The sequence below is a fragment of the Sorex araneus genome, chromosome 1 (assembly GCF_027595985.1).
Source record: "Sorex araneus isolate mSorAra2 chromosome 1, mSorAra2.pri, whole genome shotgun sequence".
Classification (NCBI taxonomy): Eukaryota; Metazoa; Chordata; class Mammalia; order Eulipotyphla; family Soricidae; genus Sorex; species Sorex araneus.
This window is the reverse complement of record NC_073302.1, coordinates 416390662-416404428: the sequence shown is the minus strand read 5'-3', so window position 1 is coordinate 416404428 and position 13767 is coordinate 416390662. Positions and strand designations below refer to the sequence as shown.

At 43.9% G+C, this 13767-nt stretch overlaps 1 protein-coding gene across 2 annotated transcripts in view; it reads left to right on the top strand.

Annotated features, from left to right (window-relative positions):
* The first annotated feature begins 6569 nt into the window (after window positions 1-6569).
* Window positions 6570-13767, top strand: part of CTTNBP2 (cortactin binding protein 2) — a 156667-nt gene continuing 149469 nt past the window's right edge. For both annotated transcript variants that reach the window (XM_055123699.1, XM_055123698.1), the window contains exon 1: window positions 6570-6780. In XM_055123699.1, coding sequence (XP_054979674.1) covers window positions 6703-6780 — 78 coding nt within the window. In that variant the 5' untranslated portion in view covers window positions 6570-6702. The remainder of the gene's footprint in view (window positions 6781-13767) is intronic.

Here is a 13767-nt window from a genome sequence, read left to right as displayed (position 1 = left end):
TGTTTCCATCCTGAATCCAAACTTCTGCCCCAAAACAGAACCGAAATAATTTATTTTGTATTTTTTGTTATGAGAAACTGCTGGAGTATCACGTTTCACTCAAGTGAGAGAAGGAATCCAGAGTTCCGACCTCCATTGATGGTCAAGAATGAGGGACGCTGTCTCGTTTGCCAAGGCATCAAAAATCAGATGGACCAGACATGTAATGCGATTCAGAGATGACCGCTGGACTAGAGCTACTACCGACTAGATTCCAAGGTACGTCAAAAGACCGCATGGCCACCCACTAATGAGATGGTCAGACTTCTTTGTCAAAACCCTGAATGAACGATTTGAAGCTCTTCCTGTTCCTGGAGTGAGCAGATATCATTGCTAGCACACTAGCAGGCGACAGGGACGAATAGGGACATTACTGGCGCCCACTCGAGCAAATTGAAGATTACTGTATTTCACACAGGGGCCATTAAGCCCTTCTATAAGAGACGACTAACATCTTGTTAATAGTTGAGACTTGTATGCATACATATATATATATATATACATATATGTATCACTGTCATCCTGTTGTTCATCGATTTACTTGAACAGGTGCCAGTAACATCTCCATTTATCCCAGCCGTGAGATTTTAGCAGCCTCTCCTTACTTGTTTTGCCCAACAATTGTTCTTTTTCAGGGTCAGGGGAATGAGATCTATCATTTTTCCTGTGTTTGGCATATCTAATACAACACGGGGAGCTTGGCATATATCAGTTTGCTTGAGCAGGCACCAGTAACGTCTCCATTATGAGACTTGTTGTTACTGTTTTTGGTATATCGAATATGCCACGGGTAGCTTGCCAGGCTCTGCCATGTGGACAAGATACTCTCGGTAGCTTGCCAGGCTCTCAAAGAGGAACAAAAGAATCGAACCAGGGTCAGCCATGTGCAAGGCAATCGCCCTACCCACTATGCTATCTCTCTGACTGCCATATATATTGGCATATATATGTAAAAAATGTTCTCAACTGTTGCATATATGTATATATATAAAATATATATATGTAAAACATATTTCCCTCTATGATTGGTTGCTTCTTTAAACCCCATCAAATGTGATATGATACTCTTGGTGTATGGGTGGTGTAAGGTATGAGTTGTCCAGGTTCACTCGTGGGTGACACTCAGCCCGAGCATGTGGAGAGTGGCCATGAGCATGGTGGCAGTAGAGTTCTGGAGATATTTGACTGCTGGGCCTGGGTCCCTTGGGATAGGGGGAGGGGTCTCACCCGCCCCCTCTGGGGCACCTGGAATGAAACAGTTTAGCACAGGGTCTGGCGGCATAGTTATGGCATGTGTCATGTTATGCTCCATTTAGAGCTTTTCTCTTGTGTTTTTTTTTTCTGTATCTTTATTGACTTGTTCACAAACATCCATCTGCATATTTATTGAAGACCATCATCTTTAGGATCCTTATTAATTCTTGAAACTCTGCTTTTCCTTTTTGAATTGAACAATATACATAGCCCAGGAAACTTCTGCTTTGTTTTTATAGCTTACTCTGTACCTCTAGTAAGAGGATAAAAGGATTCGATCTCACAACTTATTTATATAGTTTTAAAATTTTCTAAGAAAAATAAAACTCACTATAATTAATTGCCTAGTGGTATAAACACCCCTGCTTTAGTGGTTGCCTAGTAACTACATACCACAGACTGTGTGGTTACAAAATAGGCTGAATAAATGGAAATATTCCCATCATTTTAATTTAGGCAAATATGGGGCAGAAGTGGACCAGATTCTTTTGTTGAAATTGTTTTTTCCATAATCATTTTGCATTGAGATATCCCTCTCTAGTAAAACTTTCACTTGTAAATGTCTTTTACAGATAAAAGTCTAAACTAACAAGTACTAATTTAAAAATTTTAAAACATTCTATAGAACTCCTCCAACACTTTTATTATTTATTATTCTATATTAGCTTCTGTTTCTATGCTCAGAGTGACTAGCCTGGGGAATAAAGTTCTCACTGTGTCTTTAACTCTTTAATATGTTCTTACATTTAAACATCACTGCAGCAGTTGAATGACCAAATGTAGTTTTTCAGCTAGCGGTGTTATTAAAAGGGGCTAGGAATGAGTATAATGTTATATTTCTGTTTAACTCTGGCTTACTTTTTACCTAGCAGATTTAATTTCCTAATTACATTTAGCTCTAGTTGAGGTAAAATTAACTTGCATTCCCTTGGTGCACACCACCTGGAAATGCTGGAGGAAACCTTCCAAAAGCATAGATTTTTGACAGGAGTGACTAACTAGATTAGGATTAAATGTACTGAGCAAAATCCACGATGAGTCGAAGCACATGTAGATAATGACATGTTGACTATGGAGGAATGAAGTTAGGTCAGATGAAATCAAGTTGTTGATAAAATTTTGGTCTTCAAAACATGTGTGAGATGCAAGGCACTCAGAACCCATCTGTGTTCTTTGTTAGAATTTCTCATGTGAAGATTTGAGGCTTCGTCGATTGGTTGCCAGGGTATAGATGGGGATAAGCATGGTCTGGAATATTTAGATTATATAAATATAGCCCTGTGGATACAGTCAGAAATGATTTGCTACTCAGTAATTTTGTCATTTGGCAATATGGGGACAGGATAACATATGGCTTGCTCTTCGGATTTAACGTAAATGTTGTTATTTGACTAAAATAAAGAATGTTCTTATTCCCTGGGGGAAATTGGTTTTAGGATGTGTGTATGTTCCTTTATCTTCTCTCCTGGAAGGAAACATCCTATTCTATCATTATGAATTAATCTCCAGGTTTTGGGTTTAGTGGGTTGGAGGATGTGGTCGGTGAGGTCAAGGCCATGGTTAAATCAGAAAACCACTTAACTTCCCAGTTGAGTCTGCATTCCTAGATGCCTCAGCCCGTTTCTCTGGTCTGAAAAGAGAATCTTGAAGCGTGCACTCGAGCTTGAAGAGTGCACTCGAGCTTGGCACAAACCAAGGATTCAGCAACTAATTTCTTTCAAATTCTTTTGTCCATGGGTCATTCACATCGTATAGTCAAATGTTAGGGCAACGCGACTGTTTTGTCTGTGTGCAATACATTCAATTTCTCTTACTCTAGTTAGAGAATATTAAAGTGATATTGTCTTATAACATTATGTAGATTGTTATATATTAAGTAGGCTTCAAATTGTACACTATTAATCACCATCTGTATACACTACATCAAATCTATCACTAAAAATCTAGATCTACTCTTTACTATGAAATTGACCCTTGTCAATTTAACATATAATTGATTATTTCCCTTGCCCCTTACTTTAATGCTAATTTGGTCTATAAGCTTGTTTATTTTGGTGGAGTTTTTTTGGGGTGGGGGAGTAGAGCTCCCAAGCAGTGGTAAGAGGATCCAGGGACCACTCCTAGTGACATGGACTTAAAGGTTTAGGGCCTAGATGCAGAGCTAGTAGTGCTGGGAATCACAGGGTCCACCTGGGTCCCCTCAGTTGTACCTGTAGGTATAGGGGAAGGGTGTCTTCTGAGCTAGATGAGCCCCAAGGTTTGAACATGCAGCACTGGGGATTGAACTCAGATCTGAGAGCACATGGAGGCATATGCCCCTGAGCTCTGAGGTTATATTTAATTGGGAGGGGGTACTTTACACATGAGTGAACTCATACACTGTTTTTCTCTGACTGATTTTACTAAGCAGAATACTCTTTAAACCCATCTGTGTAGCTGAAAGTGGCAGGATGTCACATTTTAAATTGTAGAATAGTATTCAGTTGTGTATGCCACATCTTTGGATGATCATTTCTGGATTGATACTTAGATTGTTTAATTGCTGACTATTGTGAATTGTACCTTGATAAAGGGGTGGGGGTGGGGAGTCCTCTTTCTCTTCACATTGGTGTTTCTTAGAATAAGTACCGCAAAGTGGATAATTAGGTTTCTTCCACTATAATGCTAAAACGTAATGATTCAAATTAAAATTTATCATTCATATTCTTTAAACAGGGATTTATTTTCTCCTGCTAATGTTTCCCTCTCTCCTCTTTTTCTCTATTTTAAAAGAAATTTTTGGTCTAGTGCTGGGGTGTGTTTTGGGGGGTTCTGTGGTGTGGGGTGGGAAAACCACATGGCTGTCTTTTCAAAAAGTATTCAGCTGTTTAAGGAAACCGCCAAAGATTTCTCTCTGGTTCCATCCGTTCTCTATCCTTTCGGATCTGTTTGGTTTCCCTCTTCTATAGAGCCTGATCTTTGGACAAAGAAAGCCTTTCAGAAAGAGTTAACCACAATCTCAGCATAGGCTAATTCTCAGGAGAAAATTTAAACCAGCAAATGTTCTCCAGGTGAAGCAGCAGCAGAGCAGGCCAGCCCCTGGGGAGGGGATTAACTCCTGCAGCGCTGTTTATCTGCACAGGATGATCGTCAACCCTTACCAGTGGCAGCTTTAAGAGAGACGCAAAATGACACCTATTCTCCTCCTCAGGTTCTGAATTTTGGCAGTTACAGAATGTGCTTTCCAATGATTGTTTCCCCGCCAACTTGTTTACTTTTTATTTGAAGAAAAGAGGAAAAAAAGACTAGTGGAGAGTAGCCACTCAGGATCTGATTCCTTGGTGATGTAACTCTGCTTAGATTAATGAAAACTATTACTTCTCAGTGATTTTTTAAAAAAATGAGCTGCAGGTATGACATCCATGGGATTTGCTTCCTAGGGATATTGTTTTGTCATATTCCCGTTGTTTAATACGCTGGTGAATGGTATATCCTTTTCTCTCCCTCCAGAAGTGAGTCAGTTAATTTCTTGGTTAGCAAATCCACCTCAATATGAAGCATCAGTGTCAAGACTATTGTGAAGGCCAGAGAAATAGTATGGTAGGCAAGGAATGTGCCTTGCACGCAGCCAGTCTAGGTTTAATTTTGGCACCCCCAAGGCCCCCCAAGCTCTGCCAGGAGTGATCCCTGAGCTCAGAGCCAGGAGTAAGCTCTGAGCACCACTTTGGCCCCCAAAACAAACAAAAAGAATATATAAAGCCTTCTGATGTGTGAAAATGCAGTTTCAACTGAACAAAGAGTGGTTTTGGTTCGTAGTTTGAAGTTTTGAACAAGTCCAGAGCAAATATTTTATAAGCAAAGGCAGTGTACTGAACAGAGATGGAAGACACAGGCCTGAGAGGGAGTAACAAGACAAAGAAAATAAGTGAGCACATCTGTTTACAGAATTAATGGTAGAGGGAGGCGATTGGATTGCTAAACCCACGACCTTTGACACTTAACCCCAGGTTTCAGGTGAAGGCTCTTTCTTGATGGATGTAGACCTCTTTGGGGAAGGAACATTTTACAATTTATTAATCAATTGCTTTCAAAGTCTTTGCAGAAAAAAAATTTTCTCTGCCCTAGTTTGTGTCATATTTAGATCCAATTTGGAAAATGAAGCAATTAGATTGCCCAAACCTTTCATTACATGTCTGTCATTTTTTTTTTTAAAGCTTTGATCTACAATTCTTAGTCCCGACAGCCCAGTCATTCATCTTCCAGAATTTCAAGTCCAGGATTTGGTTGTGGTTTGATTCCATTTCTTGGAGACACAGTTTGAATGCCTCCATTTGATATTGTACTTTCATTACATTTCAGGGATCTAGAGATTTGGGAACGTCTGTACCATATGGTCTTGATAAGGCGATAGATTTTTCCATCTTGGGAATTGGCAGGAAATGGGTAAGAACTCAATCAGAAGTGGAAAGGGAAAATAAAACGTGGGGTCTCACTCATCTCATGAAATACCTTTGGAGACGCGGAATTCCCATAGAATCAATTTTTAGAGAGGGGGAGGGGGAGAGAGAGACAGAGAGAGAGGGAAACAGGGAGGGGGGGGAGAGGAAGGGAGAGAGGTAGTAGTAGCAGTAGGGGTGGATTTGTTCTTTGATGTTTGTTTTTAAAGTAGAAACCTCCATTTGAATTCATTGGTACTTTACATTACTGGATGAGCCTTTTAGGAAACATCGCAGACCTGGGGCCAGAGAACAAAATAGCACCTGGTACCTTTCTCGGAGAGGAGCACGTTTAGAAAGGGTCTGAGTTATCTCGGAATCTGTGATGGTTGGGGAGGCAAGCTGAGAAGCCACACAGATTGAAACACAAAACCCAGCTGGGTGAGCGGAGCCGCGCGGGTTGGTCAACAAACAAACAACAAAAACACAAAGGGGGACAGGGACCCCGCGTGACCCTCGCGGAGGGAGGGTGGAGGGGCTGCATGGAAGGTTTCCGGGGGGCCGGGGGGGCTCTAGGGACTTCAGCGTCAGGCCTGCTGCTTCATCCCTCCGGAGCCGTCATCTCGGGCTCGGAGGTGCAGGGGAATCGCTCTCCGGCCCTTTTCCGTTTTTCTCCCGCGCACACTAGGTAGCCCTGAGCCAACCCTCGCCCCGGGCCGAGCCTGGAGTGCGCCGGGCGGGCGGCGGGGCGGGGGGCGGGGCGGGGCGTGGGCGGGGCGCGGCGGCGGCGTGGGCGGGTCTCGGCGGGAGGGGGCGGGTCTCGGCGGGAGGGGGCGGGGCGCGGCGGCGGGGCGGGGCGGGGGCCGGAGCGCGGCGGCGGCGGCGGCGGCGGCGGCCGGGCAGTGAGCGCCCGCGTTCCCCAGCGCCGCGCCTTCAGCCGCTCCCGCGCCCACCGCCGTGGCGAGCTCGCGTTCGGATCCGCTGGAGCGGGAAGATGGCGACGGACGGCGCGAGCTGCGAGCCCGACTTCTGCGCCCCGGACGACGCGGCGGGGGCCCCGGCGGAGCCCGCGGTAACCGGGGCGGGGGGGCGCGGGCTGGGCGCGGGCTGGGGGGCTCCGGAGGAACCGGGCTCGCGCCGCGGGGCTCCCGGGGCGCCCCCTCCTCTCGGGCTTCTCCCCGCGGGGGGTCCTCACTTCGGGGGTGGGAGGGAGGAAGGGGAGGGATGGGGGAGGACGAGGTGGCTGCGGGGGCCGGGGACCCTGCGGTGTCTCTGCCCGACCCCGCGAGAGGCAAGCCGCCGTCTCCCCCTGTTCCGAGAGCGCCTCGCTGGGTTCTGGGGCGCCCCCACCTCCCTCCGCAGCGGTGGGCTTTGAGCCCTCCAGGCGGGGGCTGCGGGGTGTTTCCAGGAGAACTTGACCCCCCTCCCCACCATTGTTCGCCTGTCGCTGCGCGTGTGGCCGTGGGCGCGTGTCTCGGGGTGCCCGGGCGCCTCCAGGCGGGTCCCGGGAAGAGGCAGAGGGGGAGGCGGGTCCGTGCGGAGCAGGTGTGGGGATGCGCATTGTGTGTGTGTGTGTGTGTGTGTGTGCATACGTATGCATGCGTGTGCTTGCGAGTGCATGCGCGTGTGCATGTTTGCATATGTGTGCCTGTGCCTGGCGTGCGCGGGGCCCCCCCTGGAGCGCGCTGGCGTTGGCGCTCCCACCGCCTGTACCTTATCGCTGAGTGGGAGGACAGAGGGGTCAGCCCTTGTTGCTTCCAAAGAGGATGCCGAGCGAAGTGAGGGTCCAGCCTCGGCTTTCCACGCATTGTTCTCCGCGAGGGGTCCAGCAGCCCCGGGGAGGTTCTTCCCATCCTTCCCTGCCGTCCACTGCCACCCCCTCCGAGTGTCGGGCGGCTCGCTCCCGGTTCGCAGCCCCGCTCTGGCATCATATTTGGATTCGCACGGGCTGCCCTGGAAAGGGGGCACGGTCTCGGGGGTGTGGGAAGGTGCCCCCGAGAGAGCCGCGGCTCCCGGAGCGCCCCCGCGCCCCCGCTGATCCGGGCGAGCAATGCGGGTGGGATCGAGGCCGCGGGGACCCGGGGTTCATGGTCAGGACTGCCCCCGGTCCGGGGTGTTGCGGAGAGGGAGCAGGGAGATGTGCAGGGAGCTGCTTAGGCTGGGGTAGGAACCGCAAAGTAAGAGGGAGGGTTGCTGGTGGCCACCAGTGAAACGGGCACGTTTTGACTTGAAACTTTTAGAAAAATTGATTTTTCATTGTTCGCAATGGGGAAGGAAAAAAAGTGAACTTTCTTAAGCTTTCACTTGGAAACTGCCCAGTTACATGTGAGAATGTGAATCGCCACTCCAGGGCGTAAAGAGAAAGCTGGGCTTTTAGACAACCTTAGTTTCTGGGGAACTGAGACCTTTGGGTACCTTTATCTTCAGATTCTTGAGATGAACAGGGGAGAGGAGAGAGGAGCTCTCTCTCTCTCTCTCTCTCTCTCTCTCTCTCTGTGTGTAGAAAGACTGGGCTTTCAGTGCCCTCATTATTTTCATTCCAACAACACACCAACGCATACCCCCGCTTTAGGGTCTTTCAGTCTAAATTGTTTTATTGGATTGGATTGTAAATAGAACCTTGGGCACCAGGTACATGTGTGTTAACAAGGTCAGTGCTCCCTTTCAGCTGTTGGAAATGTTCAGGCATCTGTTTTTTTTACGGCAGATAGGCAGATAGGAGGGGACTTGATTGTTTTACCCCGCTTGATGGAAATAGCTTTGATGGGAAATCCGTGAGAGTGAAACTCCTTTGTTATTTCTATGGAATCCTTTTGGAATCTGAGGAGAGACATTGCAGACTTTTAAGTCTATTAGGGTTTTTTTTTTAATATTAATGTTAAGTAAAATTTTGAGTGACTATGCAGTCCACTGGGCATTTTATTTTACTTTTTGCTTAGTAAGGTATGGTCTTTTCATGTCAGCCATTTGGCTTAGAGACTGGTTTTTAAGTGAAAGAAAAGCCAGGGCGAGGATTGATAGTTGTTATTGTAAGTGCTCCTTATATGAAGACAAAAAATTTAAAGACTTTTTAGTGCATTTTGGGTGTGTAGCAACCGTGGACTTACTTTTTTTTGTGCGGTTCCTTTTTGGATTTAAGAGGTTAGCATCATTTCAAATCAGTTTACATAGTATGCATTTTTGTATGTACATTTGGCAGAAACGAGCCAATGGAGGATCCAAAGCAGTAGGCTATTTTTGAAAGTGAGTGTTTCCACTAAGTTTCGACTATTTAGATTGTTGCTTAGAAACAAGTTTAATTTATAGTTTTCAGCTTAATATGATTTTCAGTGGAGTGTTTTAAATTTAGTTTGTCAAGATCCTTATTCTTAGCTGTTTAAATCCTGAAAACATCCCAAGTATAAAGCTGGGTAACAGCTCCATTATTCAGTCGGATTGTATTAATAGTCTTGCTGTGAACCATGCCAGATACCTGGGTTATTTTCAGTGTGTTAGCCAAATGTGATGACTTTTATAGGCTTATTGCTATTTCTACACTGAAAATAGCTCCTAATGGACATGGCAGTATGGAAAACAGAGATTGTCTGGATTTTTATTGTCACTAATGAACTCAGAGTTAAGGAAAATGGAGATCTTTGTGGAGCTAAGTTGGGAAGCTGCTCACCAATTTTATCATTCTGTTGTTTTTTTTTTTTCCTGGAGCAATTAGTATGCACAATGCAGAGAAAAATTTTGTCATGACAAGAAAAAAACTAGATTTTAGTACAAATGGGCAATGACTCTTGAAAAAAAATTAATAACTGCATCTTGAAATTTTTGTCTCCAGGTTGCAATATGAAGTGTAAACCCAATGAAAAGAACCTTCTTAGCCTATTTAGCCAGGTCCTTTTAGCCACGCAATTATGCCGACATGGAGGCAATAAAGTAATGAAAGTTTCACAGCATAATTTAAAAATAGGAACTAATCAGATTTGCCATGTATTACCAAATCCGTAAAGAGAGGCCTCATGAATAACATCTTCACCTGTCTAAAGTAGTGTAGAAACCCAGGGTGTAAAGGGAGTCCAATCGATGAAGATGATGCCATGAGAGGCAAAAATACTCTGCTGAGTCTTGGGAAGGAGGCAGGAAAGAGTCATGAATGGGACGCCTGTGGAAAGATCTGGAAAAATGGAAAACATTCCGCCAGCCAAAGGAATGCATTTCACCTGGTCTGAAGATGCAGGGCGGGCGACCTGCTCAGCATACCCGTGTATGCAGATAGGCCACCCCTAGGAGCCCTCCTGTGCTCTGAGCTATAGGAACATAAAGGATTTCTCTTTCAGGCTCAACTATGTGCTTAGAAATTTTCCCGAATATGAGAATATGAAGAAATATAACTAAAACATACCCCAAAGGTTAGACGCTTAACAGCTTCAAGGTAATAGTTTTCACTTCTCATTTCTTCTTCAGTTATAGCGTGTGTATTTGTTTGCACCTTTTTTTGAGGAGAGGGACTTTATTGTTGTCGGTGTGGCTGTTGGTATTATATTTCTCACAGGAGCAGTTTTGTTGAGAGAAAAACATTTGTCCTCTCAGTGACTGAATCCAAACCTAGGAAGATTGTTGGTTGGTTCTATTCTCTTGTGTTTCCTGTAACTTTATGAGGTGAGAAAATGCTTCCCAGACTTAGTACTTAGTCAGCCTTTCGCAAATATCTGTTCTTGCTCTCCCTGACAGCAAGGCTGTTTCTGAGAGAGGGACGCTAATGCTGTGCAGGTTTGCTTTGTGAAAAAAAGCAGAGGGTGCTTACACAAACGCTGCCAGGCACATGATAGGGCTTGACCAACATCTGCTGGAGGAAGGAAAGAAACCCTTACCAAAAAGCTGTCTTGATTTCTAGTGTTGATTGACCAGTTGGAGAATTTCCTTTGTGTGCTATTAGATGTGTTGACATCAGTGGCCTCTGATTTGTGGTAATTAACACAATAGATGATGACCTTTTTCTTTTATGATTTTAATTCACTGTTGTTGTCCCTTTCCAAAAGGCTTTTCTCCTGCTATTTCAGATGCTTAACAGATTAAAATTTGTTTTAATCCTGACTTCTAGTATTATTAGTTTTCCCCGCAGATTTCGTTTTTCTCTTCAAAACCATGATTAAGGCTGGGGATGTAGGTGGACTGGTAATAGCCTCCTCCCATCCTAAATTCTTCCAATAAAGTCAAGATTAAACCACCTACTGGGAGATGGAAGTGGGAATGATTAAGAGGGGGCTAAGAGAAATGTGAGGCAGTTTGGAAACAAGAAAAGGGAATAAAGGGCCAGAATCCAACAAACTCAGAATTCCATGGGAATAAGGAAGTTAGTGCTTTGGCACTGGGGAAGATGCCCAGAAATGTGGGACTAGAATTCAACTTAAATAATTGTAGGAAGGTCCAGAGAGGTACAGGAGGTAAGATACTTTCCTTGCACATTATAGCTTTGGCCTCAGAATTGATTTGATCCTGGTACTACATATGGTCCCCTGGGCACTGCCAGGGCCACCCCTGAAACCACAAATACACTTGTGATGAACAACTTCTCCCAGGTCAATTCTCACATGGATTGCTGTGTGCAAAGACCCTGAAAACCCTGGCTGTTTAGAAGACTTTATTTGAATGCCTTTGTCTTCTCTATGGACCTCCCTTTAGAGAGCTAGCATAATGAGAAAAAGGAAATTTGTCTTTTGTCTTTGATTTCATAAAAAGTAGAGATCACTTGGTGATGTTGATGGTATTGATAGCAACATTTCTTTTTTTTTTTTGCAGTTGAATCTGTTATAACATCCACAAAGAATGAACATCTTGTAAATCCCATGCATAATATGTCGAATCATATGTAGAAATTGTGATTTTTTTTTTTCAGCTCAGGTTCCATCTCCTGCATCTCCCTAGTCCATTTAGCACCTCTGGGAGTGAAACCTCAGCACAGAGCTGGATGTAGCCCCTGAACATCACTGAGTGTGACCACGTCATCACACCCCCACCCCAATCCATGCAACGTTCTGATTTTAGGGGGAAAATTGCTGTCAGAATAAACTGTTAGTAAATAATATTATAGGTTGGAGACTAGTTTTAAAGGTTATTTTAGTAAATGCAGTATTCCCAAGATAACATTGTGATCTGGAATTGATACTTGTTTGCAATGTGATTTAGTTTTGACTTTCTCTGTTTCCTTGAAAAGGAAACATTATGATCCCAAAGATCTGAGTTCATCCCTGTAAGAGCCTTATGACTCTAAGAGTGTAGTATTAGCCATCCATGTCTCAGTCTCTTCATTGAAGATAGTTATGCTTATACTTGACAACTACAGATAATTGATATTCTTCGGTGCATTTTAAGCTTCTTACCACACTTACTGGATCTGGATGTCAGCTTGCATGAAGAGATGATCTATGTCTCCTATACAGTAAATGTGTCATCGAAAAGCGGAGTTGATGGAAATAGGCATTTGTTTTATCTGAGATCAGACCCTTCTTCCAAGAAGGAAATAGAGATAACTGAGGTCTGAAATAAAGGAGGTAGCTGAGCTTAATTATTGGGCACTGCTCTGTCCCTGCCTGGGTGCTTGCTGCTTTTAAGATGCTATTACTTCAAAGTAGTTAAGTCTGTTATTAGGTTTTCTTGCAGACATTCTGTTTACTTGTTGAGAAATTCATTTACCTCCTTCTAGTCCATCCACTTCCTTAAAGACCACTGCATTGAAGACCCAAGACAGCATGGTTGATTTGAAGTGCATGATCCTGAGGTGCAGACCCCAAGTTCTCAGTATCTCTCCTACCTTCCTTCCTTCCTTCACCCCTGAACATTGCCAGGTGTGACCCAACCCTCCTCCACCTCCCCCCATTCCCCAAGGACACTGCCAATTGCCCTAGTTTAGATTACTTTCCAAATTATTTTGTTGGCATGAAACATTATAACTTAGACTGATACACCATTCATATGCTCTATTTATATTTTTTTGGTTTTGTTTTTTTTGTTTGGTCCTTGGACCACCCCAGGGGTGCTCAGAGCTTGCTCCTGGTTCTTCACGGAGGTGGTGTTCAAGGAACCCTCTGTGATGCTGGGGATGAATCCAGGATGGTCACGTGCAAGCAAATGCCCTACCTGCTGGACAGTTGTTCCAGCCTCTGCTTTGTGTTTTTGCACCAGATAAAATAGGTGTTTTATAACAATTGTGTATGTGTCCTACATGTTAGGTAAACTCATGCAAGGTACAATATTTCCTTTGTCCTGATCAATGACTAGTAGGGGTGAGAATTAGAGAGCTTAAACAGAGATAAGCGAGTGTGATATAAGAGGAAGTATGACAAGGCAGGACATAACACATTGCCAAATGACATAATAAAACAGACTCTGAATTGAGAAGTGGAGAGATTTAGAGATGTAGAAAACAGGGTTTGAGCTAATGCCTGAAGAAAAGTGGAATTCTTAGAAAGAGCACCATCAAGGAATGCAAACTCCATCAGGAACATACTTTGCTCTAGAGATCAGGAGGAATAATCTCAATGTATGATGAAACATTAGAGAATTTAAGTCATTTTAAAGCATAAAACATGTGCAATACTTCCTGAAAAGCTTTATTTATAATAGGCTAAATTCACATTGTTCTAATTTTCTAAATGTTCTACGTGCCTGGAAAGTATATTTAATTTTTCCCCTGCTAATGATACAGTTTTCAAGTTTTTATTTTCTCCTTAAAATTTCAAGGTGTTTCATTGCTTTTTCCTTCCTTTGCAGCCTTTCTAATTTGTCCCCAAAGCATAAATTTTGCTTACATAGGTAATTCTAAGCCCATTGTTAATTATTAGCTTACAGTATTAGACTTGGAGGAAAGTACATTTTTGCAGCTTCTGAGCAAAGATGCTAAACCAAATTTCCTCAAAGATTTCTCAGAGGTTTCAGGAATGACCTAAATTCTACAGTCCAGTAATATAAGTCCTCTGATGGTATTTGAAATAAGGACATTTGGGGTCTGAAAGAGAGTTTAGAAATTACTTAGTTCAACATTCTTTCTTTACTCCCCCAAATCCGAGATCCA